At 44.3% G+C, this 25,772-nt stretch overlaps 1 protein-coding gene across 2 annotated transcripts; it reads right to left on the minus strand.

Moving 5' to 3' along the window:
• Positions 1-6,491: 6,491 nt before the first annotated feature.
• LOC115151430 (cyclic nucleotide-gated channel cone photoreceptor subunit alpha-like) lies at positions 6,492-25,509 on the minus strand. Of its 2 annotated transcripts, none has more exons than XM_029695363.1 (9): positions 25,208-25,509; positions 16,760-16,918; positions 15,428-15,544; positions 13,310-13,438; positions 12,692-12,751; positions 11,064-11,258; positions 10,427-10,528; positions 10,042-10,148; positions 6,492-9,013 (listed from the first exon to the last, which is right to left on the minus strand). In XM_029695363.1, exons 2-9 carry the CDS (start codon positions 16,864-16,866, stop codon positions 7,632-7,634), a joined length of 2,199 nt encoding a protein of 732 aa, XP_029551223.1. In that variant the 5' UTR covers positions 16,867-16,918; positions 25,208-25,509; the 3' UTR covers positions 6,492-7,631. The 2 variants fall into 2 exon arrangements, with proteins under 2 accessions (XP_029551223.1, XP_029551222.1); XM_029695362.1 differs by having other exon boundaries at positions 13,310-13,483.
• Positions 25,510-25,772: the final 263 nt, after the last annotated feature.

Below are 25,772 nucleotides of genomic sequence, written 5' to 3' on the forward strand. Positions count from 1 at the left end.
GCAGTTCCTAGGGCTTCCACTAGATGTCAACAGTCTTTAGAAAGAGTTTCAGGCTTGTTTTTTGGAAAAATTAGCAGTTTTTCTAAGTGGCTCCCATTTTGGCTGTAGTGTTTTCATGCGCGTGGATGAGAGCACGTTCTTTGTTGTTTATCGCCGGTAGAGACGACAACGATTTTCCGTCTTAAATTTTATCATTTATTTACGTATAGGGAACCTGAGGTTTTGATTATAAACGTTGTTTGACTTGTTTGGATAAGTTTATTAGTAACGTTTGGGATTCATTTTGTATGCATTTTGAAGGAGGGAAACCGGTGGATTATTGAATGAAGCGCGCCAGCTAAACTAAGTTTTTGGGGATATAAAGAAGGACTTTATCAAACAAAAGGACCATTTGTGATGTAGCTGGGACCTTTTGGAGTGCCAACAGAAGAAGCTCTTCAAATGTAAGGCATTTATTTTATCGCTATTTCTAACTTTCGTGGCACACCTGCCTGGTTGAAAAATGTTTTTAATGCTTTTGTGTGCGGGGCGCTGTCCTCAGATAATTGCTTTACGCCGTAAAGCCTTTTTGAAATCTGACACAGCGGCTGGATTAACAAGGGAAGTTAAGCTTTTTTCTGATATGACACTTGTATTTTCATGAATGTTAAATATGACTATTTCTGTAATTTGAATTTCGCGCAATTTCACCAGATGTTGTCGAGGTGGGTCGCTAGTGCCACATCAGTATTTACAATGACGGCCTACCGGGGAACAATGGGTTAACTGCCTTGTTCAGGGGCAGAACGACATTTTTACCTTGTCAGCTCAGGGATTTGATCTTGCAACCTTCCGGTTACTAGTCCAACACTCTAACCACTAGGCCACGCTGCCGCCCCACTCTGTCCCTTATTGCGCTGCTGCCTGCAACAGGTTGGGTCTCCCGGTGCCTGTACTGCCTCTGTAGTTCATTTCAAAGTACAGTATTATAGCCATACAATACTTCACTGCTGTCGCTTCCCTGTCTCACTCACTGTTAACGACTATGACCTGCGGTGCGCTTTATATCCGTGGCAAATCATTTGAACGATGCATATCTCCTACTTGCATTAAATGTTTGTTTAATATGTGTTTTTGCCTTTATGATGATGATGATCGGGACCTGTTAGTGGTAGTTTTGTGATACCTCCACCGGGATTTTAATTTAGTAAAAAATAAAATAAAAACATTTTTGGTTAGGCAGGTTTTCTAAACATTAATGATCCCAAATTCGTTTAAATGTTTAAACGTCTCACCCTTAGTTAGGGGGCCCCCCTAGATTTGACTCCAAATCCAATATGGCTGCCACATTACCATTAAATGGTGCTTTAATTCTTAAAAATCTAAGCTGGTATTGTTTTAAGAAGGCCATACCATGGATCATTTAGCTACTTGACATTGAATTGTAGGACCCCTGATGAAATATTGAATTTGGCCTTTACTACTGTAGACCATAGAAAGACAGTAAAAAAATCTGAATCATTAGGAATAAGGTTTTGAAGTGTCTGTCCTATAGCTAGGAGATACTGTATAAGAAAGCTCAGGAAATATACATATTCACTACCGTTCAAAAGTTTGGGGTCACTTAGAAATGTCCTTGTTTTTGAAAGAAAAGCACATTTTTTTGTACATTAAAATAACATCAAATTGATCAGAAATACAATGTAGACATTGTTAATGTTGTAAATGACTATTGTAGCTGGAAACGGCAGATTTTTTATGGAATATCTACATAGGCGCACATACAGAGGCCCGTTATCAACAACCATCACTCCTGTGTTCCAATGGCACGTTGTGTTAGCTAATCCAAGTTTATAATTTTAAAAGGCTAATTTATCATTAGAAAACCCTTTTGCAATTATGTTAGCACAGCTGAAAACGGTTGTTCTGATTAAAGAAGCAATAAAAATGGCCTTCTTTAGACTAGTTGAGTATCTGGAGCATCAGCATTTGTGGGTTTGATTACAGGCTCAAAATGGCCAGAAACAAATCAATTTCTTCTGAAACTCGTCAGTCTAGTTTCAGAAGAAAGTGATTTGTTTCTGGCCATTTTGAGCCTGTAATCGAATCCACAAATGGTGATGCTCGACTTCAGACGAGTCCCGTGGGGCTTATGGGGGTCGTAGAGCAAAACGGAGAACACCATCGTGTTCGTGAGAGTTTGTAGGCCAAACCATTTGGATGCTACAATTTGGTGAGAAGACCGATTTTCGGGACGTCTCCTGTCTGACAGACAGACCGCTGTAGCTCTGCCACTTTCAACCGCAGATGCGGAAAGGTGACATCGGATGATGTGGTGCATTGAGATGCAGCCCATGCAAAAAAATTGATATTTTAAATAAACTGACGGATTTTGATGGGTATTTTTTATTATGTTACTTCAGATTGACGAATGTCATTACTTTAATTCTATCCTCCTGATTCCTGCTTACAAGCAAAAACTAAAGCAGGAAGTACCAGTGACTCGAGCTAATAAAGAAGTAGTCTGATGAAGCAAATGCTAAACTACAGGACTGTTTTGGTTAGCACAGACTGGAACATGTTCAGGGATTCTTCTAATGGCATTGAGGAGTACACTACCTCAGTCACTGGCTTCATCGATGAGTACATCGATGACTAAAGGGTAGAGCTGCTGATTTCAATGAGCGGGACTCTAACCTGGAGGCTATGCCCTCCGACGAACCATCAACCAGGCAAAGCGTCAATACAGGACTAAGATTGAATCGTACTACATCGGCTCCGACGATCGTTGGATGTGGCAGGGTTTGCGTACTATTACAGACTACAGCCGAGAGCTGCCCAGTGACACGAGCCTACCAGACGAGATAAATTACTTCTATGCTCGCTTCGAGGCTAGCAACACTGGGGCATGCATGAGAGCATCAGCTGTTCAGGACGACTGTGTGATCACGCTCTCCTCAGCCGATGAGAGTTAGACCATTAAACAGGTCAACATTCACAAGGCTGAAGGGCCAGATGGATCACCAGGACGTGTACTCTGAGCATGCTCTGACCAACTGGCAAGTGTCTTCACTAACATTTTCAACCTCTCCCTGACTGAGTCTGTAATACCTACATGTTTCAAGCAGACCACCATAATCCCTGTGCCCAAGAACACTAAGGTAACCTGCCTAAATGACAACAGACCCGTAGCACTCACGTCTGTAGCCACGAAGTTCTATGAAAGGCTGGTCATGGCTCACATCAACACCATTATCCCAGAAACCCTAGACCCACTCCAATTTTCATACCGCCCTAACCGATCCACAGATGATGCAATCTCTATTGCACTCCACACTGCCCTTTCCCACCTGGACAAATGGAACACCTACGTGAGAATGCTGCTCATTGACTACAGCTCAGCGTTCAACACCATGGTACCCTCAAAGCTCATCACTAAGGTAAGGACTCTGGGACTAAACACCTCCCTCTGCAACTGGATCCTGGACTTCCTGACGGACCGCCACCAGGTGGTAAAGATAGGTAACAACACATCCTCAACATGGGGGCCCCTCAGGGGTGCGTGCTCAGTCCCCTCCTGTACTTCCTGTTCACTCACGACTGCATGGCCAGGCACGACTCCAACACCATCATTAAGTTTGCCAATGACACAACAGTGGTAGGCTTGATCACCGACAACGATGAGGATGAGACAACCTAAAGGGAGGAGGTCAGAGACCTGTCCGTGAGTTGCCAGGACAACAACCTCTCCCTCAACGTGATCAAGACAAAGGAGATGATTGTGGACTTACAGGAAAAGGAGGGCCGAGCACGCCCCCATTCTCATCGGCGGGGCTGTAGTGGAGCAGATTGATGTCCACATCACCAACAAACTATCTGTCACATCCTGGCCAGTAGAAGGGTTATTTGTTATTGTAGTTTGGTCAGGACGTGGCAGAGGATATTTGTTTTATGTGGTTCGGGGTGGTGGTTTATTCAGTAGGGCGTTTGATTTATTATTTCCGGGTTTTTGGGTAATGTTCTATGTTTGTATTTCTATGTGGTCTCTGGTCTTTTGTATTTCTATGTCTGGTTTATTGGGGTTGGACTCTCAATTGGAGGCAGGTGTTTTCTCGTTGCCTCTGATTGGGAGTCCTATATATGGGTATGTGTTTGGTTTAGTGTTTGTGGGAGATTGTTTCTTGTTTTGTGTGTGTGAGCCTGACAAGACTGTTTTGTTGATCGTGAGTTCTTCATTTTGTTGTTTTGGTGTTTTCTTGGTTTAAAATAAGCTACAAGATGAGCATCCACATTCCTGCTGCGTTTTGGTCCTCCATTCCAGACGACAACCGTTACACTATCATGGTCCAAATACACCAAGACAGTTGTGAAGAGGGCACGACAAAACCTATTCCCCCTCAGGAGACTAAAAAGATTTGGCATGGGTCCCCAGATCCACAAAATGTTCTACAGCTGCACCATCAAGAGCATCCTGACTAGTTGCATCACCGCCTGGTATGGCAACTGCTCGGCCTCTGACTACAAGGCGCTACAGAGGGTAGTGCGTACAGCCCAGTACATCAATGGGGCCAAGCTTCCTGCCATTCAGGACCTCTATACCAGGCGGTGTCAGAAGGCCCTAACAATTGTCAGACTCCAGCCACCCAAGTCATAGATTGTTCTCTCTGCAACCATATGGCAAGCCTTACCGGAGTGCCAAGTCTAGGTCCAAAAGGCTTCTTAACAGCTTCTACCCCCAGGCCATAAGACTCCTGAATAGCTAATCAAATGGCTACCCAGACTATTTGCATTGTCCCCCCAACCCCTCTTGTACGCTGCTGCTACTCTCTTTATTATCTATGCATAGTCACTTTACCTCTACCTACATATTAACTAGACTAACCGGTACCCCCTGTATATAGCCTCTTTAATGTTATTTTACTGCTGCTCTGTAATTATTTGTTATTTTTATTGTTTACTTATCTATTTTTTACTGAACACATTGTAAGCATTTCACTGTAAGGTCCTATATATGTTGTATTCAGCATTTCACTGTTGTATTTGGCGCATGTGACAAATAAGATTTGATTTGAGACGATTTATGGGTGGCTTAAGAGGGACTATTGGTGGACTATTAGTGTATTAGCAATAGACTACTGGTGGGCTATTGCAGACTACTGGTGGACTATCGATAGGCAAATTGATAGACTACTGTTGGACTATCCATGGACTATTGGTGGGATATTGATGGACTATTGGTGGGCTATTGATAGACTATTGGTGGGCTATTGATAGACTATTGGTGGACTATTGATAGACTATTGGTGGACTATTGATAGACTATTGGTGGACTATTGATAGACTATTGGTGGGATATTGATAGACTTGGTGGACTACTGTTGGACTATCCATAGACTATTGGTGGGCTATTGATAGACTATTGGTGGGATATTGATAGGCTATTGCAGACTACTGGTGGACTATCGATAGTCTATTGGTAGGCTATTGATGGACTATTGGTGGACAATTGGTGCGATATTGATAGACTATTGGTGGGATATTGATAGACTACTGGTAGACTATTGGTGGACTATTGGTGGACTATACATGGGCTATTGGTGGACTATCTATTGGTGGACTATAGATGGGCTATTGGTGGACTATCTATTTGTGGACTATCTATTTGTGGACTATCTATTTGTGGACTATTTGTGGACTATCTATTGGTGGGCTATTGATGGGCTAGTGGTAGACTATTGGTGGGCTATTGGTGGACTATCTATTGGTGGGCTAGTGGTGGACTATAGATGGGCTATTGGTGGACTATTTGTGGACTATCTATTGGTGGACTATTTGTGGACTATCTATTTGTGGACTATCTATTTGTGGACTATTTGTGGACTATCTATTGGTGGGCTATTGATGGGCTAGTGGTAGACTATTGGTGGGCTATTGGGGGACTATCTATTGGTGGGCTAGTGGTGGACTATAGATGGGCTATTGGTGGACTATTTGTGGACTATCTATTGGTGGGCTATTGGTGGACTATTGATGAACTATTGGTGGGCTATTGGTGGGCTATTGGTGGACTATTGGTGGGCTATTGATGGGCTAGTGGTGGGCTGTTGGTGGGCTATAGATGGTCTATTGATGAACTATTGGTGGGCTATTGATGGGCTAGTGGTGGGCTGTTGGTAGGCTAGTGGTGGGCTATTGGTAGGCTAGTGGTGGGTTATTGATGGGCTATTGGTGGGCTAGTGGTGGGCTGTTGGTGGGCTATAGATGGGCTAGTGGTGGGCTGTTGGTGGGCTATATATAGATGGGCTAGTGGTGGGCTGTTGGTGGGCTATAGATGGGCTGTTGGTGGGCTAGTGGTGGGCTATTGGTAGGCTAGTGGTGGGCTATTGATGGACTATTGTTTGACTATATGAGCCAAAGCTAGAGGATGTTATATAATGAAATATAATATAGGTGATGAACTACAGGAACATCTGCCGGTCCCTATAAAGACAACATAGAACACACACACAATAACAGTTTTTATTATTCATTTAATCTTTTGGTTGGAATTGAACACTTGCTAATACATACCATTGCACATTTCATTATTCATACTGTAGATCACGGCAGATCAAATACACGCTTTTGATGACAGTCTGGTCTTGTGATTTGTGCATATTTGAGGTACACTAATGTTTTGGTCAAGTTTACATAACTTCAGCTTTACAATTTAAGTTATCAAATGATATAATACCCTCTGTTGTAAAATACACCGTTATGTACTGTAGTCGCCATAGAAATCGAATCGATTAGAACATGTTCCATACATGCCACATTCATACACATACTAATGCATTGACAGATGATCAATAATACTACATTATATTATTCTCTGTGAAGCACTTCATTCAACTAGACTCATAACATTTGAAAAATAAAGAATACATTTCCAAAACCACTAAAGGCTATATTATGAAAATGTCCTGTACAAAGATTTTTCTTTTTTTTTCTTTACCAGGGTTGGTGTCAATTCCAGTCAATTCAGAAAGTAAACCAAATTACAAATTCCAATTCAAAAATTGTACTTATTGTAAAAGCATTTTGAAGAGTATTGGAATAGAAATGTCGGTGTACAACCCGGCTCTCTACTGCCCCAACGAGTGTCTCGAAACCAGTTCCATGCCATGATTCTGATTTTGGAGATGCACAAGTCTGTAACTTCTCAGTCACTGCATATGGAAAGGTGTATCCACTGTATACACTGGATATGAACATATTGACATTTGACACATATTTAGAGGTGCGTTTTTACTCAATAAGAAGTACATAATACGTGGTTGATAATGTACATATGATGTATAAATACGAACAGTCAAAAAGTATCAAACTATCTACTGTTTTATGTATTGTTTTTGAAAACCCCCCAAAAAAACATCTCTGTGTTAACTGTAAGGGCTCACACACACTGGCAACACATCCCACACAGAGCTAACGGAGAAGTGCCTCGTTTTGTACAACTTCACGCACCCTGGTACGCCTGTACCTCTACCACTCCGACGCACCTTCCCTATTGAAACCCGTTGAGTTGGCTTCGTCCTTTTACTCTGCATTGCTCAGTGTGAAAGGTTCCTAAAGTCTCTGGGTAAATACATTGTGTTGTGGGACTATTTGGTCTACTTGTCGGCCACCACCTCAGATATATCCTCGGGCCGGACCGACTTGACTGTTGTCTCCATGTTGGTGATCCTCTGTTTGATCTTGCTCTGGCTGGCTGTGAACTCAGCCATGATCTTGGCCAACTTGGACGTCATGACTTCCATATTACTCTCCAGCCTGAGGATCTTCTCCTCCATGTCCTTGGGGTCGGCACCTGCGTTAGCGATTTCCTCATCGATCATGTTGTCTTTCATAAGCGTCGCCTTTCCTTTCTCTTCCAGGATCTTCTTGGCTTCGGGATACTCGGTGAGAGCTTCCATAAGGTCGTCTTTAGATAGAGCAAAGAGGTCAGAGTAACCCACGCTCCTGATGTTGGCCGTTCTCCTGTTACCGGCTTTGGAACCCTTGATGCCTAGGATACTGATGTCTCCAAAATATGCTCCGTCGCTGAGCACGCACCACTGTGTGACGCCGTCTTCCGCAACCACAGCTAGCTTCCCCTCCTTGATGATGTACATCTCTCTGCCGATGTCTCCCTTCTTACAGATGTAATCTCCTGGGGAGAACACCTGAGGCTGCAGTTTCATCACCAACTCAATAAGCAGCCCAGCCTCGCATTCCTGGAAGATTTTCACTTTCTTCAGGGTGTCCAGATGGACGTCGATGGCGATCTCGGCCTTCAGCTTGTCCGGCAGGTTCTTCAGCACCTCCTTCTCATCGCAGGTCTTCTTCTCCGTCCAGAGGTAGTCGAACCACTTGATGACCCTGGCCTCCAGATCCTTGGAGACCTTACGGAACTGCATGTATTGCTTGATGGAGTCGATCTTAGCCTGGAAGTCCGCACGGTTTTTGTTCATGTTGGAGATCATGGCGCCAACGTTACCGACGATGGTGGCGAAAATCAGCACGCCGATGAGGAAGTCGGCGACCACGAAGAGGTACTCAAAGTCCTTGACGGGGGGCGGGGTTTCTCCGATGGTGGTCAGGGTCAGGGTTGACCAATAGAGACAGTAGATGTACTTCCTGGAAAGGCGGCCGTGCTCAGGGTGACTGATGTTGGGGTACACCCATGAGTCGGACCCGAATCCGATGATCTTGGAGATGGCGAAGAAGATGCAGGCGTTCCAGTGGATGATGATCAGGATGTAAAGTACCAGGTTACTGATTCGGAAAACGTTGGGGAAGCTGGTTCTGGTTTCTGTGCGGTCAAAGTACTCAAAGAGACGGTTCATCTTTGCAAGCCGGTTCAGTCTGAGCTCGGGGTTGTTGATGCCCACTTTCAGAAAAAGCAGGTCTGTGGGTATCATTGAAATGACGTCCCATTTGAACTGTTCCGTTTGCCTGTATTTGTCTAGAAGCTTTTTTTTGTCTTTCACAAGCAGCCCCTGTTCCAAATAACCTGTTAAGATAATGAAGAGAAAATGTAATTAGTGATAATCAAAAATAAATCAAATAATCACAAACAAAAGTTAATTCATTTTGACTGCATGGAAGTGTCTACTGCCTCTCTTGCTTGACAAATCACAAATGATCAAAGAAACCCCTACTTGCGTTGGTTCAAATCCACACCGGCCTTCACATCCCATCACCCCCTGTCTTCACATCCCAACCCCATCGATCTTCACATCCCATCACCCCCTGTCTTCACATCCCATCACCCCCGGTCTTCACATCCCATCACCCCCGGTCTTCACATCCCATCACCCCCGGTCTTCACATCCCATCACCACCCGTCTTCACATCCCATCACCCCCGGTCTTCACATCCCATCACCACCCGTCTTCACATCCCATCACCCCCGGCCTTCACATCCCATCACCACCCGTCTTCACATCCCATCACCACCCGTCTTCACATCCCATCACCCCCGGTCTTCACATCCCATCACCCCCGGCCTTCACATCCCATCACCCCCGGTCTTCACATCCCATCACCACCCGTCTTCACATCCCATCACCACCCGTCTTCACATCCCATCACCCCCGGCCTTCACATCCCATCACCCCCGGTCTTCACATCCCATCACCCCCGGCCTTCACATCCCATCACCACCCGTCTTCACATCCCATCACCCCCGGTCTTCACATCCCATCACCACCCGTCTTCACATCCCATCACCCCCGGCCTTCACATCCCATCACCACCCGTCTTCACATCCCAGCCCCACCCGTCTTCACATCCCATCACCCCCGGTCTTCACATCCCATCACCACCCGTCTTCACATCCCATCACCACCCGTCTTCACATCCCATCACCCCCGGCCTTCACATCCCATCACCCCCGGTCTTCACATCCCATCACCCCCGGTCTTCACATCCCATCACCACCCGTCTTCACACTACGTTCCCTCTTTCTGTCTCTCTGCTCATCCCGGTCTATCAAACTGTAAAAATACCTCATATGTGTTTTTAGAAAAATAACCCCACCTGTCCTAGACCTGACGAATGTGTCTACGTAGTAGACTAAGTCTGAGGTGTAGTCCAGGACAACCCACAGTATTGTGTATGTGTACTGGAGTTCGTTAAAACATGCCCTGTGGGACGACAAAACAACAAATAGTCAACATAAAAAAATTCAAACATATTCCAGTTTGTAAGATAACATTTTTACATTTACATTTTAAAAGACGCTCTTATCCAGAGCGACTTACAGTGAGTGCATACATTTCATTTCATGAAATATTTTTATTTTTTTTGTACTGGCCCCCCGTGGGAATCGAACCCACAACCCTGGCGTTGCAAACACCATGCTCTACCAACTGAGCCACAGGGAAGACCAAAATGAAGTGAACTGTACTGTATGAGAACAGACCTGGTCACTAACATCATCAGGTTGTAGAAACATGGTGCTGCGATGATGGTCAGCCACGTGTAGTAATGGTCTGTTGATGGGTCCATGATCCAAATCTCCTTCCTGAAACATGACCGCACACAAATGTATTTATATAGCCCTTCTTACATCAGCTGATATCTCAAAGTGCTGTACAGAAACCCAGCCTAAAACCCCAAACAGCAAGCAATGCAGGTGTAGAAGCACGGTGGCTATGAAAAACTCCCTAGAAAGGCCAGAACCTAGGAAGAAACCTAGAGAGGAACCAGGCTATGAGGGGTGGCCTCAATCACAAAGGGGTTAGTATTTCATTATAGTCAAGTGACATGATTGACCACCGTCTTGCATATACAATACATTACAACGGAACATTTGTTAATGTCTTATTCTGATATTGTACAATCAATGGCCACCATGTTCAATGTTCACGGTGATGAAACCCGGGAATAGGTCAAAACAAAGGCTACCCTTCTCTCTTACCGACACCCACGGAGTGTTACTCTCCCACCCATCCAATCAGAGTGGAGCTATTTTTTTATGTCAGTGTAGCATGCTGCCAGGTGTGCCTTATCCTTCACATCTTGGGGTAGACGACCTATCAGACTACAGTTATACTTACGGGGGCTCCTCCTTCTTCTTCTCTTCCTTCTTAGGCTCCTCCTTCTTAGGCTCCTCCTTCTTAGGCTCCTCCTCCTTCTTAGGCTCCTCCTCTTTCTCCTTCTCCTCATCTTTCTTCTCCTCTTTCTTCTCATCTTCTTGCGCTTCCTGTTTTTTCTCCTCTTTCTTTATTTCGTCCTTCTTGTCATCTTTTTTGCTATGGATAATGGATGTTTATTTTTCATGTTAAAGGGCTAAGGTGATCTATAACTTACTTTCTAGGGTCTTTTTTTTGTCAAGACTATTGACAATCTATTGGTGGACTAATTGGCATACTATTGGTAGACTATTGGTGGACTATCATACTCCAATATGAGCCAAAGCTAGAGAGGGCATTGATACTCTACAGCAGGGTTCCCCAATAGGCGGCCCGCAGGCCAAATCTCATTTTATTTGATGATCATTTTTATTTTAATTAATCATTTTGTTGTTGGCCATGAAAGAATGTAAAATCACTAGGAAATCAGCTCAAAGTTATTTTTAATTTAGAAAATCTGTTTCCAAGTAGTCCCACGCATAAATAAAGCAATACGTGATCGTATCCCAATGTAATCAACGTCAGGAGATTATTCTATTATCGTGAAATACTATATCTGATTGGGATTCTTGTGGTAAATTTGCAGTGTACTAAATATTTATTTATTTATAACTATGTTCTGGTCCCCCCCCCCCCCGACCATCGGCCTGAATGTAATTATGAACCCCTGCTCTACAGAAACAGTAACAGGTCTATCATATCCAGGTTGAAACAGTCCCCAGAGTGTTTCAGAGGGAATTCATTAACCGTATGTGAAAGTGCACGTTATATACGACAGCCCTGTAGGTGGCAGCACCACTACTGTTTAATGTTCACCATACAGTTCACTCCTCATGAGAATATCTTCCAACTTTATATTGACGTAAATAACCGTTATTCACTGAATGTTGAACAAGGAGTAGAAGAGTTTATACTTCATTTTTAGATGTATCTTTTTGAGATGCGATATAACCAGTGGCCTAACCACTGTAATCAAGATCGGGACTTTCAACAATTCATTCTAAAGAAGACTTATACTAATATATAGGTGATCCATTAAAAGCTGTTTAATAATGATCCTAAATGGGACCTCTTAAACAATGATAAAGTGTCTTCTCGTTCTATAGTTGCAACTAAAATCCAACTGGAGCAAATGCATAACGAGGCTGCTATTGACATAGCAGATCTTTATTACCCATAGTCATACATGCTTATGTCTTATCTATATCTTATCTATATCTATGAACTATTATGTCTACAGATCTATTGCAGAACCAGAGAGTAATAGCTACACTCTATAGTATCGTTGCAACACTCTACACGGATCATACCGAACTACAGGGAAAATGTCTACCACGGACGAACACAATGGACAGAGGAATTTACTGTCGTCTATGGTTATACATGCTTATATGGATCTACAACTACTGGTGTACAACTACACTATACCAGGATTTACAGTGTACCAATAGGTTAAGACCTCTGAGAGTTTCAGTGTCCTCTATAAACTAGTATCGAGGGCTACTTCCTACTTCCTACTTCCTCTCTAAAGAGTTGTGTTTAGCTCCACTTACTCATCTGTGTTGTTGCAGTTGTTCATATTGTACATAGCCAGCGGCCATTGACTGACTTGGCTTGAGAGGGAAAGACAGGGACAGATTGGCAGTGTTAGTTAAATAATTACTCAAATTGAGCATAATGTAATCAAAATTGATCATCATTTTTATTCAAATTTTTTGCTTCATTTAATTCAAATTGAATTTAATACCAGTTTTTCTCTGCTGATGTATTAGAATGCTGATATCACAGGTCTATTCAAGTCATCTTAAATGAAGATATTAAATCACAGGTCTATTCAAGGATATTCCAAGTTAGAGATTTTAGGTTTGTTTTCATTGAACCTTTTTTTTAATACAGGTTAGACCCGCTGAGATCAGAAAATCTCTTTTAAAAGAAGAGAGACCTGTCCAATCTGTTTTTAGGGTTCACTCATCAAGACAGCTTTTTTTCGTTGAGTATAAAACTGCTAAATTCTGGTAACAGGTTTTCCATAAATCCCAGGATGGGTTGGAAGATTCCCGGAATGAGGACAGACGAAGCAGAAAATCTGTGAATCCTCCACAAAACAAAACAAAAAATCAGCAGAATTTTGCAATCCTAGTTAACCATCACCATCTTTAGTCCAGACTTACTTCCTCTTGCGGATTCTGTCGGGGTATCCATGTGACCGTGCATTGCTCTCTCTGCTGGAGGCCTCTTTGAGCTCAGGGGTCCTGAAGCGCTCCGGGAAGGAGTCCGGTCTCTCCACCTCGCGGTGCATCCTGTGAGAGGCCCAGGTCCGCAGCATGAACAAGAAGTGAGAGAGCCTAGACGATCAGGTAAAACAACAACATAACACACTCTGTGTCTACGCTGCCGCTGGCTACGTCCCAAATGGCTCCCTATGAAACACTGCATGAACACGAATGACTGAATGAGATGGGTGAGATGCATAGACATTAAACCAGTAGATACTGATAGCACTGACGTCATCCGCGTATGGGGCGGCAGCGTAGCCTAGTGGTTAGAGCGTTGGACTAGTAACCAGCAGGTAGTCTAGTGGTTAGAGCGTTGGACTAGTAACCAGCAGGTAGCCTAGTGGTTAGAGCGTTGGACTAGTAACCAGCAGGTAGTCTAGTGGTTAGAGCGTTGGACTAGTAACCAGCAGGTAGCCTAGTGGTTAGAGCGTTGGAGTAGTAACCAGCAGGTAGCCTAGTGGTTAGAGCGTTGGACTAGTAACCAGCAGGTAGCCTAGTGGTTAGAGCGTTGGACTAGTAACCAGCAGGTAGCCTAGTGGTTAGAGCGTTGGACTAGTAACCAGCAGGTAGTCTAGTGGTTAGAGCGTTGGACTAGTAACCAGCAGGTAGCCTAGTGGTTAGAGCGTTGGACTAGTAACCAGCAGGTAGCCTAGTGGTTAGAGTGTTGGACTAGTAACCAGCAGGTAGTCTAGTGGTTAGAGCGTTGGACTAGTAACCAGCAGGTAGCCTAGTGGTTAGAGTGTTGGACTAGTAACCAGCAGGTAGCCTAGTGGTTAGAGCGTTGGACTACTAACCAGCAGGTAGCCTAGTGGTTAGAGCGTTGGACTAGTAACCAGCAGGTAGCCTAGTGGTTAGAGCGTTGGACTAGTAACCAGCAGGTAGCCTAGTGGTTAGAGTGTTGGGACTAGTAACCAGCAGGTAGCCTAGTGGTTAGAGCGTTGGGACTAGTAACCGAAAGGTTGGAAGATCAAATCCCCGAGCTGACAAGTAAAAAATCTGTTGTTCTGCCCCTGAACAAGGCAGTTAATCCACTGATCCCCTGTAGGCCGTCATTGTAAATAAGAATTTGTTCTTAACTGACTTGCCTAGTTAAATATTTTTATTTTTTTTAGAATTCCTCTGAAGCTGGAAGTATTTCAATGTGAAAGGCGCTATGGGACTGAATTGCATAACAAAATCACGAAGGGTCATGGTGAATGTGGCTGTAACTAGCAAAGGATCATGGTGAATGTGGCTGTAACTAGCAAAGGATCATGGTGAATGTGGCTGTAACTAGCAAAGGATCATGGTCGGTGTAGTTGTTTTCATCCTGAGTGAGTCTAACAGGCCTGTGATTGGTCTGTGTCAGCAGATGGTCCTGAGTGGCGACAAATATAGTAGTCAGAATGGCTCACTATTTCATTAAATATCTCGATTGGTCAAGAATTCACCGTGGGGATCGAACTTGATCATAATAAACCAAATTTAGAGCCCAAAACAGGGGGTCTACATTTTTGGGTTTGGCCGTTTTGGCGATCGTAATTTACATATGCTTTCTAGGGCAGACCAGGGCTTTTGGCACCGCTAGGTTGCTATGCATTAGCAGACCAGGGCTTTTGGCACCGCTAGGTTGCTATGCAATAGCAGACCAGGGCTTTTGGCACCGCTAGGTTGCTATGCAGTAGCAGAACAGGGCTTTTGGCACCGCTAGGTTGCTATGCAGTAGCAGAACAGGGCTTTTGGCACCGCTAGGTTGCTATGCAATAGCAGACCAGGGCTTTTGGCACCGCTAGGTTGTTATGCAATAGCAGACCAGGGCTTTTGGCACCGCTAGGTTGCTATGCAGTAGCAGAACAGGGCTTTTGGCACCGCTAGGTTGCTATGCAGTAGCAGAACAGGGCTTTTGGCACCGCTAGGTTGCTATGCAGTAGCAGAACAGGGCTTTTGGCACCGCTAGGTTGCTATGCATTAACAGAACAGCAGGGCTCATGACCACACTAGTGAGATGGTGCAACACTGCGAGGTGGGGGATACCTGGCCAGGGCTCCTGACCCTGTGAAGGAATCTCTGTGAGACTCTGGGTGTCTGTTGGTTAACACGGAGACAGAACCCTGAATCTCTGACGTGGTGTCCTCACACTCTGAGTTGGACCTTCAAGAAATAGGAGATGGAGAGAGAACATGACAGCAGTGACATACAGTATGTGTACTGTTGACCAGAGGACACAACAGTAGTACACTATATAGGGAATGGGGTGCCATTTGGGATTGCTACTGTAGGGAAGAGTGGGGTAAGTTGATCCACCCTTGTTTCTAAGACACCGTACACAAAATGAATCATTTGACCAAATATGTAGGACGAGGTCATCATTTTCAAGAAGAAACCACATGGGGGGAAAAAAAACGGATTTTCACCAAGTCAAATGTATTTATTGTGTTAGAGATTTCATTATGCTTTTCTCTAAACCAAAGTAGATACTTTTACATTTGTTCTATACATCAGTTGGGGTCTTTATCAGTTTTAATATGAGGTCTTAAACCGAGCATGAAAGGGCATTATTGTGTGTGTGTGAGCTAATATAGTCAAAATGTTTGCTTTGAGGAAAGTTGAGCCAATTGAAATGTTTTCTTCCCAGGCGTAATCCAAGGCGTTATCGCTGGGATATGAGGTAACAACAGGGCACATTTACCTTGATTTAACTAGGCAAGTCAGTTAAGAACAAATTCTTATTTCCGTGTTAAAAGTGTTTAAAAACGGTGTTTGGGAAGTAAAGATACACATGGTTTTATAAGGTAGTGGTAATATTTCATTCAGTACAGAAATGTGTAAGATTTACCCCACAAGTTGTGCCAAGAAACCACTTTGTTGTTGTTGGACAAGCTGTTTTCAAAACTGTAACGTTTACAGAAATTCTGATGATTTATTTCTAGGAATACACATTATCCTGAAATATATGTTGATATCTTTGTTAGAAATAATCCTGTATTTCCCTTTATGGAATGATGCTGGATGCAAAAAAAAATGGCTCAATTTACCCCACTCTCCCCTACCCGTACAGTACACATACAGTACACGTACAGTACACGTACAGTACACATACAGTACACATACAGTACATGTACAGTACAATCCACAGGGTCGACAGCAGGCAGCTGTTTTCGGATTGAGACAGCCTAAATGTTCACGCACCACATACTGAATTCGTGGAGCTCAACATAAACATTTTGATTGGGTACGTCCAAAATGGCACCTTATTCCCAGAATCCTTTGGACCTTGATCAAAAGTAGAGAACTATTTTGGGACTAGTGTGCCATTTAGGAGGCAGAAGCTCATTGGCTCTCAAGCGTTCTGTAGCGACCTCTGACCTGGGGGTTCCGTTCTCAATGGAGTCCAGATTGTCATTTGGCGTGCAGAGAGATGACCGTTGCCGGGTCGTTGCCGGGTAGGACTGGTCTGTGCAGATCTTTGCCATGCTGAGTCCTAAGGTTCTGCTGGCCAGGGGCCTCCAGCCATCCAACAAGACACTGTAGAGGTCAAGGGGTCATAGACCACAATCAGTCAATTACATGTATTTTATGAAGCCCTTTATACTTCAGCAGTTGTGTCACAAAGAGCAAGCAGAAGCACGGTGGCTAGGAAAAACTCCCTAGAAAGGCAGGAACCTAGAAAGAAACCTAGAGAGGAACCAGACTATGAGGGGTGGCCAGTTCTCTTCTGGCTGTGCCGGGTGGAGATTTTAAGAGGTCAGCTAACCAATGATCAGTTCACAGGTAAAACCTGCTCCTTGTACATCACAAAATGTTTACCCTGCATGAAAATAACTGAGTGTGTGGATGGCTAGAAAATAGACCTTCATTTTACATCTGTGTATGGTTCCATATTCATTCTCAGTCTTTCAATGGTCTTTTCATTTTACATCAGTCATTTATCAGATGCTTTTATCCAGAGCGACTTACAGTAGTGAATGCATACATTTCATACATTTTGTTTACCCCCGTACTGGTCCCCCGTGGGAATCGAACCCACAACCCTGGCGTTGCAAACACCATGCTCTACCAACTGAGCCACACGGGACCTTCACATGTTACATTACATTAGTCATTTATCAGACGCTCTTATCCAGAACAATTTACAGTGGGTGCAAACAGTTGAATCATTTTTTTTCTCTCTCGTAAATCCCCATGAAACATTTAGAAAAGTAAGACTACAGTATGTCTGACTATAACTGCTAGTCGTAATGAAACAAAGGCCTGTACGGTTGGGGTGTAATCACCACCTGGTACATCCAATCAGACGCTAGGCTGTACATGTGATAAACAGCAGTGAGATTGGAGGAGACTCAGATGAGAGGAGACTCAGATGAGAGGAGACTCAGATTATAGAAGACTCAGATGAGAGGAGACTCAGATGAGAGGAGACTCAGATTATAGAAGACTCAGATGAGAGGAGACTCAGATGAGAGGAGACTCAGATGAGAGGAGACTCAGATGAGAGGAGACTCAGATTATAGAAGACTCAGATGAGAGGAGACTCAGATGAGAGGAGACTCAGATGAGAGGAGACTCAGATGAGAGGAGACTCAGATGAGAGGAGACTCAGATTATAGAAGACTCAGATGAGAGGAGACTCAGATGAGAGGAGACTCAGATGAGAGGAGACTCAGATGAGAGGAGACTCAGATGAGAGGAGACTCAGTATCTGTCCCATGTGGCACACTCTTACCTTCATAGTTATAGTGCATTACTTTTGATCAGAGCCCAGCACAGGAGTCTACCCATAGGGCTCTACCCATAGGGCTCTACCCACAGGGCTCTATCCACAGGGCTCTACCCATAGGGCTCTACCCACAGGGCTCTACCCACAGGGCTCTACCCACAGGGATCTACCCACAGGGCTCTAACCACAGGGGTCTAACCACAGGGCTCTACCCATAGGGATCTACCCACAGGGCTCTAACCACAGGGGTCTAACCACAGGGCTCTACCCACAGGGCTCTATCCACAGGGCTCTACCCATAGGGCTCTACCCACAGGACTCTAACCACAGGACTCTAACCACAGGACTCTAACCACAGGGGTCTACCCACAGGGCTCTACCCACAGGGCTCTATCCACAGGACTCTATCCACAGGGCTCTAGCCATAGGGCTCTATCCACAGGACTCTAACCACAGGGCTCTATCCACAGGACTCTAACCACAGGGGTCTAACCACAGGGCTCTACCCATAGGGCTCTATCCACAGGACTCTAACCACAGGACTCTAACCACAGGGCTCTACTCATAGGGCTCTACCCATAGGGCTCTACCCATAGGGTTTCTACCCACAGGGTTTCTACCCATAGGGCTCTACCCACAGGGCTCTAACCACAGGGGTCTAACCACAGGGCTCTAACCACAGGGCTCTAACCACAGGGCTCTAACCACAGGGTTTCTACCCATAGGGCTCTACCCATAGGGCTCTACCCACAGGGCTCTACCCATAGGGCTCTACCCATAGGGCTCTACCCATAGGGTTTTCTACCCACAGGGTTTCTACCCATAGGGCTCTACCCACAGGGCTCTACCCACAGGGTTTCTACCCATAGGGCTCTACCCATAGGACTCTACCCACAGGGTTTCTACCCATAGGGCTCTACCCACAGGGCTCTACCCACAGGGTTTCTACCCATAGGGCTCTACCCATAGGACTCTACCCACAGGGTTTCTACCCATAGGGCTCTACCCACAGGGTTTCTACCCATAGGGTTTCTACCCACAGGGCTCTACCCATAGGGCTCTACCCACAGGGCTCTAACCACAGGGGTCTAACCACAGGGCTCTAACCACAGGACTCTAACCACAGGGCTCTACTCATAGGGATCTACCCATAGGGCTCTACCCACAGGGCTCTAACCACAGGGGTCTAACCACAGGGCTCTAACCACAGGGCTCTAACCACAGGGCTCTAACCACAGGGTTTCTACCCATAGGGCTCTACCCATAGGGCTCTACCCACAGGGCTCTACCCATAGGGCTCTACCCATAGGGCTCTACCCATAGGGTTTCTACCCACAGGGTTTCTACCCATAGGGCTCTACCCACAGGGCTCTACCCACAGGGTTTCTACCCATAGGGCTCTACCCATAGGACTCTACCCACAGGGTTTCTACCCATAGGGCTCTACCCACAGGGCTCTACCCACAGGGTTTCTACCCATAGGGCTCTACCCATAGGACTCTACCCACAGGGTTTCTACCCATAGGGCTCTACCCACAGGGTTTCTACCCATAGGGTTTCTACCCACAGGGCTCTACCCACAGGGCTCTACCCACAGGGCTCTACCCACAGGGCTCTACCCACAGGGTTTCTACCCACAGGGCTCTACCCACAGGGTTTCTACCCACAGGGCTCTACCCACAGGGCTCTACCCATAGGGCTCTACCCATAGGGCTCTACCCACAGGGTTTCTACCCACAGGGCTCTACCCACAGGGCTCTACCCATAGGGCTCTACCCATAGGGCTCTACCCATAGGGCTCTACCCACAGGGCTCTATCCACAGGGTTTCTACCCATAGGGCTCTACCCACAGGGCTCTACCCATAGGGCTCTACCCATAGGGCTCTACCCACAGGGCTCTATCCACAGGGTTTCTACCCACAGGGTTTCTACCCATGGGGCTCTGGTCAAAAGTAGTGCAGTTTAAAAGGAACAGGATGCCATTTGGGACGCACACCTGTTGTTGTCATGACGAGGGTTATTCTGGCTGACTGAAGTGCCAATCAAGGCAGGCGAGCCATCTGAGAGTGGAGGGCTCCTAAAAATACATCCTGATTAAGTCTTAAACACTAAACAGGATCAGTGCCCTGGTCCTCTGAAAGATCACCTGCCACAGCTTTAAAAGAACCATGCCCTATAGGCTGTAGCTAGGCCCTGTGGCTAGGCCCTATAGGCTGTAGCTAGGTCCTATAGCTAGGCCCTATAGGCTGTAGCTAGGCCATGTAGCTAGGCCCTATAGGCTGTAGCTAGGCCCTGTAGCTAGGCCCTATAGGCTGTAGCTAGGCCCTATAGGCTGTAGCTAGGCCCTGTAGCTAGGCCCTATAGGCTATAGCTAGGCCCTATAAGCTGTGGCTAGGCCCTATAGGCTGTGGCTAGGCCCTATAGGCTGTAGCTAGGCCCTGTAGCTAGGCCCTGTGGCTAGGCCCTGTAGCTAGGCCCTGTGGCTAGGCCCTGTGGCTAGGCCCTATAGGCTGTAGCTAGGCCCTGTAGCTAGGCCCTGTGGCTAGGCCCTGTGGCTAGGCCCTGTGGCTACCTGTGGTTAGGCCCTGTGTTTCATCAGGTCCAAAGGTCCATAAAAATAGAACCATTCTAGTTCTGTGGTCACGTATAGACTATGTGAAGGACCTCATTTTAAGGACATGTAGTATGGGGGAATAAGATATTTTAGGACATTTTACAGAAGCACCCTGAAAGACCTCTATTATGGGGGAATAAGATATTTTAGGACATTTTACAGAAGCACCCTGAAAGACCTCTATTATGGGGGAATAAGATATTTTAGGACATTTTTGTTATTGGCGATTTCGAGGAACAGTTCATCAGCCATTGGCTTCTGGGAAGAGATTAGCGTACTTAGCCTATCCTCGCAAAGGATGATTTGTAATGTATCCAAAATGCAGTGGCTGAGCCGGAGCCTTTCTGAGCTTGCCCAGCCTGATCTAAATACAGGACATTCTGACTGGTGCTACTGGTGGTGTTAAACACTGAGAATACACCACACTGATGGGGTCATGACACCGTCATTGAACTGCATAATAACGGCATCATTCTGCTCTTATTAAAAGCTGAATGAAGAACCTTGGATCAAATGTAGCTGAATGGAGAACCTTGGATCAAATGTAGCTGAATGGAGAACCTTGGATCAAATGTAGCTGAATGGAGAACCATGGATCAAAGGTAGCTGAATGGAGAACCTTGGATCAAAGGTAGCTGAATGGAGAACCATGGATCAAAGGTAGCTGAATGGAGAACCATGGATCAAATGTAGCTGAATGGAGAACCATGGATCAAAGGTAGCTGAATGGAGAACCTTGGATCAAAGGTAGCTGAATGGAGAACCATGGATCAAAGGTAGCTGAATGGAGAACCATGGATCAAATGTAGCTGAATGGAGAACCATGGATCAAATGTAGCTGAATGGAGAACCTTGAATTAAAATAAAGTGACAGGCCTTATAAAGTAAAACAACATTAAAAGAAAAGAGAACAATCAGACACTGATTTACATTAATCAGTCAAATTGTGAATATCCAAGTCCCTGAATAGAATGTGATCAACTGTTCATTAATACGGGATAAAGGTTTAATGTTGAAATTATAGTCAATGTTTTTTTTTATTTTATGACCTGTGGTGTGGACAGAGAGTCAGAGACCACTGACCTGTGGTGTGGACAGAGAGTCAGGGACCACTGACCTGTGGTGTGGACAGAGAGTCAGAGACCACTGACCTGTGGTGTGAACAGAGAGTCAGAGACCACTGACCTGTGGTGTGGACAGAGAGTCAGAGACCACTGACCTGTGGTGTGGACAGAGAGTCAGAGACCACTGACCTGTGGTGTGGACAGAGAGTCAGAGACCACTGACCTGTGGTGTAGACAGAGAGTCAGAGACCACTGACCTGTGGTGTAGACAGAGAGTCAGAGACCACTGACCTGTGGTGTGGACAGAGAGTCAGGGACCACTGACCTGTGGTGTAGACAGAGAGTCAGAGACCACTGACCTGTGGTGTGGACAGAGAGTCAGAGACCACTGACCTGTGGTATGGACAGAGAGTCAGGGACCACTGACCTGTGGTGTGGACAGAGAGTCAGGGACCACTGACCTGTGGTGTGAACAGAGAGTCAGAGACCACTGACCTGTGGTGTGGACAGAGAGTCAGAGACCACTGACCTGTGGTGTGGACAGAGAGTCAGAGACCACTGACCTGTGGTGTGGACAGAGAGTCAGAGACCACTGACCTGTGGTGTGGACAGAGAGTCAGAGACCACTGACCTGTGGTGTGGACAGAGAGTCAGAGACCACTGACCTGTGGTGTGGACAGAGAGTCAGAGACCACTGACCTGTGGTGTAGACAGAGAGTCAGAGACCACTGACCTGTGGTGTGGACAGAGAGTCAGGGACCACTGACCTGTGGTGTAGACAGAGAGTCAGAGACCACTGACCTGTGGTGTGGACAGAGAGTCAGAGACCACTGACCTGTGGTGTAGACAGAGAGTCAGAGACCACTGACCTGTGGTGTAGACAGAGAGTCAGAGACCACTGACCTGTGGTGTGGACAGAGAGTCAGAGACCACTGACCTGTGGTTTATAGTAATAGTAAAACATGTAAAAGAAGAGACCATTGTGTTTATTTCCCTGTGAATTTACATTTCACCGAAAGAATGTCCTCTTTTCAAGTAAATCGCCAGAAAGTTATGAACTGTTCGTTCAAATCAAAGTGCTGTAAAATTGAAAATATTCCCAATTATTGATAGCAATCAATGGTAGCCTACGCTAATAATAGCATGGTTATGAATAGGCTATAGGTTGGTTTTGACCTCAGGTGGCTAATATTTGATTCCATGTTTATTTATTCACTATAATCTGTACAGTGACTAAGAAAGCTTACTTTTTGATTGTCTTTCTCATTTCAAAACTGTTTTTTTTTAAAAAGTTATCCAACTTGTGAATGTAAACATCACTGAAAGAACTTCCTGTTTTAAAGTAAAAGTCAAAAAGTCCGAAAATCAATGCTATGACAAAAATATTTAGTCCTACATTGTTATGTCTGTATATAGGCTATAGTATAGGTAGGACGTAATTCATTTACTGAGATAGTATAGGTAGGTAGTAATTAATTTACTGAGATAGTATAGGTAGGTCGTAATTCATTTACTGAGATAGTATAGGTAGGACGTAATTCATTTACTGAGATAGTATAGGTAGGACGTAATTCATTTACTGAGATAGTATAGGTAGGTCGTAATTCATTTACTGAGATAGATAGTATTGGTAGGACGTAATTAATTTAGTGAGATAGTATAGGTAGGTCGTAATTCATTTACTGAGATAGATAGTATTGGTAGGACGTAATTAATTTAGTGAGATAGTATTGGTAGGACGTAATTCATTTACTGAGATAGATAGTATTGGTAGGACGTAATTCATTTACTGAGATAGTATAGGTAGGTCGTAATTCATTTACTGAGATAGTATTGGTAGGACGTAATTCATTTACTGAGATAGTATTGGTAGGACGTAATTCATTTACTGAGATAGTATTGGTAGGACGTAATTCATTTACTGAGATAGTATAGGTAGGACGTAATTCATTTATTGAGATAGTATAGGTAGGTAGTAATTCATTTACTGAGATAGTATAGGTAGGTCGTAATTCATTTACTGAGATAGTATAGGTAGGTAGTAATTCATTTATTGAGATAGTATAGGTAGGTAGTAATTCATTTACTGAGATAGATAGTATAGGTAGGACGTAATTCATTTACTGAGATAGTATAGGTAGGTCGTAATTCATTTACTGAGATAGTATAGGTAGGTCGTAATTCATTTATTGAGATAGTATAGGTAGGTAGTAATTCATTTACTGAGATAGATAGTATTGGTAGGTAGTAATTCATTTACTGAGATAGATAGTATAGGTAGGACGTAATTCATTTACTGAGATAGTATTGGTAGGTCGTAATTCATTTACTGAGATAGTATAGGTAGGTCGTAATTCATTTACTGAGATAGATAGTATAGGTAGGACGTAATTCATTTACTGAGATAGTATAGGTAGGTCGTAATTCATTTACTGAGATAGATAGTATTGGTAGGACGTAATTAATTTAGTGAGATAGTATAGGTAGGTCGTAATTCATTTACTGAGATAGATAGTATTGGTAGGACGTAATTAATTTAGTGAGATAGTATTGGTAGGACGTAATTCATTTACTGAGATAGATAGTATTGGTAGGACGTAATTCATTTACTGAGATAGTATTGGTAGGTAGTAATTCATTTACTGAGATAGATAGTATAGGTAGGTAGTAATTAATTTACTGAGATAGTATAGGTAGGTAGTAATTAATTTACTGAGATAGTATAGGTAGGTAGTAATTAATTTACTGAGATAGATAGTATAGGTAGGTAGTAATTAATTTACTGAGATAGTATAGGTAGGTAGTAATTCATTTACTGAGATCAACATTTCTGTTGACCTCAAGTGACACTGTCTTTGCATGTTTATCAGGTTCGGGGTATTTTCCATTTAAATCCAGAACTTAAACCCATTTCCAAATCCACATTTTCCTCATTGAAAAACATTGGAGAGAATTTGAATGTGAGTTTACTTCCAGAATTGAAATATAATTGAGCTGAACCCTGTTGTGTATTTATTTGGTGATGGAGTGATCTGATCTATGGTGTGAAGACCACTGCTGTTAACACGTGTACCTACGGATTAGTGATAGATAATACCATGGCTTTAAGCTCTGCTCAAGCAGATCCCAGTTAGGTAAGCTCTGAATATACATACGCATATAGCAGTACTATCGGTCTTAAACATTTCAGCATCTTCAAATAGCCTGTAACATAATTATAGTCCATAAAGTATCTATGATAGCCAATTAAGGTTGTTTGTTTAACCTAAACTGACAAAACGTGTAGCCTATGATGTGGTGCTCTCTTGATACAATAACCTGGTAGTTGTTAATCAAACACTAATAGGGTATATAGTTAGAAACGTTCAAACAGCATGTAGACTGTCCTGTGTCGTCGGCTAAAGCAACAGTAGCTCACCTGAATGTAGCCTGGTCCTCTCCTCACGCTGTGTTGCATATAATCCCTCTCAAATTCACATTGGATAATTCCATTTTTCAGAAATAATTGTAATCCTATGTCGTTTGGTCGTTAGTTGTTGTTCTGTGAGGAAAAAAATCATAATCCCAATTGTAATCCAAATAGTATAGAATTTAGTAAGTGACTTTCAGAGAAGCCTTTCTGTGGTACATTAACCATCACGGACAGCGCGCTAACAGGAGAGAGATCACTGAGCTGTCTGGCAGGGCGGAGCCTGGTGGTGCTCCAACTCATCAATATTCAACAGACAAACAATCTGACAGTTTTTAATGGTAGGGGCAGAGCCTGGGGGTGCTCCAACTCATCAATATTCAACAGACAAACAATCTGACAGTTTTTAATGGTAGGGGCGGAGCCTGGGGGTGCTCCAACTCATCAATATTCAACAGACAAACAATCTGACAGTTTTTAATGGTAGGGGCGGAGCCTGGGGGTGCTCCAACTCATCAATATTCAACAGACAAACAATCTGACATTTTTTAATGGTAGGGGCGGAGCCTGGGGG

Source organism: Salmo trutta, chromosome 17, assembly GCF_901001165.1.
Source record: "Salmo trutta chromosome 17, fSalTru1.1, whole genome shotgun sequence".
NCBI lineage: Eukaryota > Metazoa > Chordata > Actinopteri > Salmoniformes > Salmonidae > Salmo > Salmo trutta.

Bases quoted from the DNA above. Each gene is read 5' to 3' on its own strand.
- LOC115151430 (XM_029695362.1), bottom strand. From the start codon at position 16,866: ATGGCAAAGATCTGCACAGACCAGTCCTACCCGGCAACGACCCGGCAA. The intron at 15,545-16,759 runs GTCAGAGGTCGC...TATTTCTTGAAG, and splicing joins ATTGAGAACGGAACCCCCAG to GTCCAACTCAGAGTGTGAGG. The intron at 10,149-10,426 runs GTCTGTTCTCAT...GTCGTCCCACAG, and splicing joins CTGATGATGTTAGTGACCAG to GGCATGTTTTAACGAACTCC.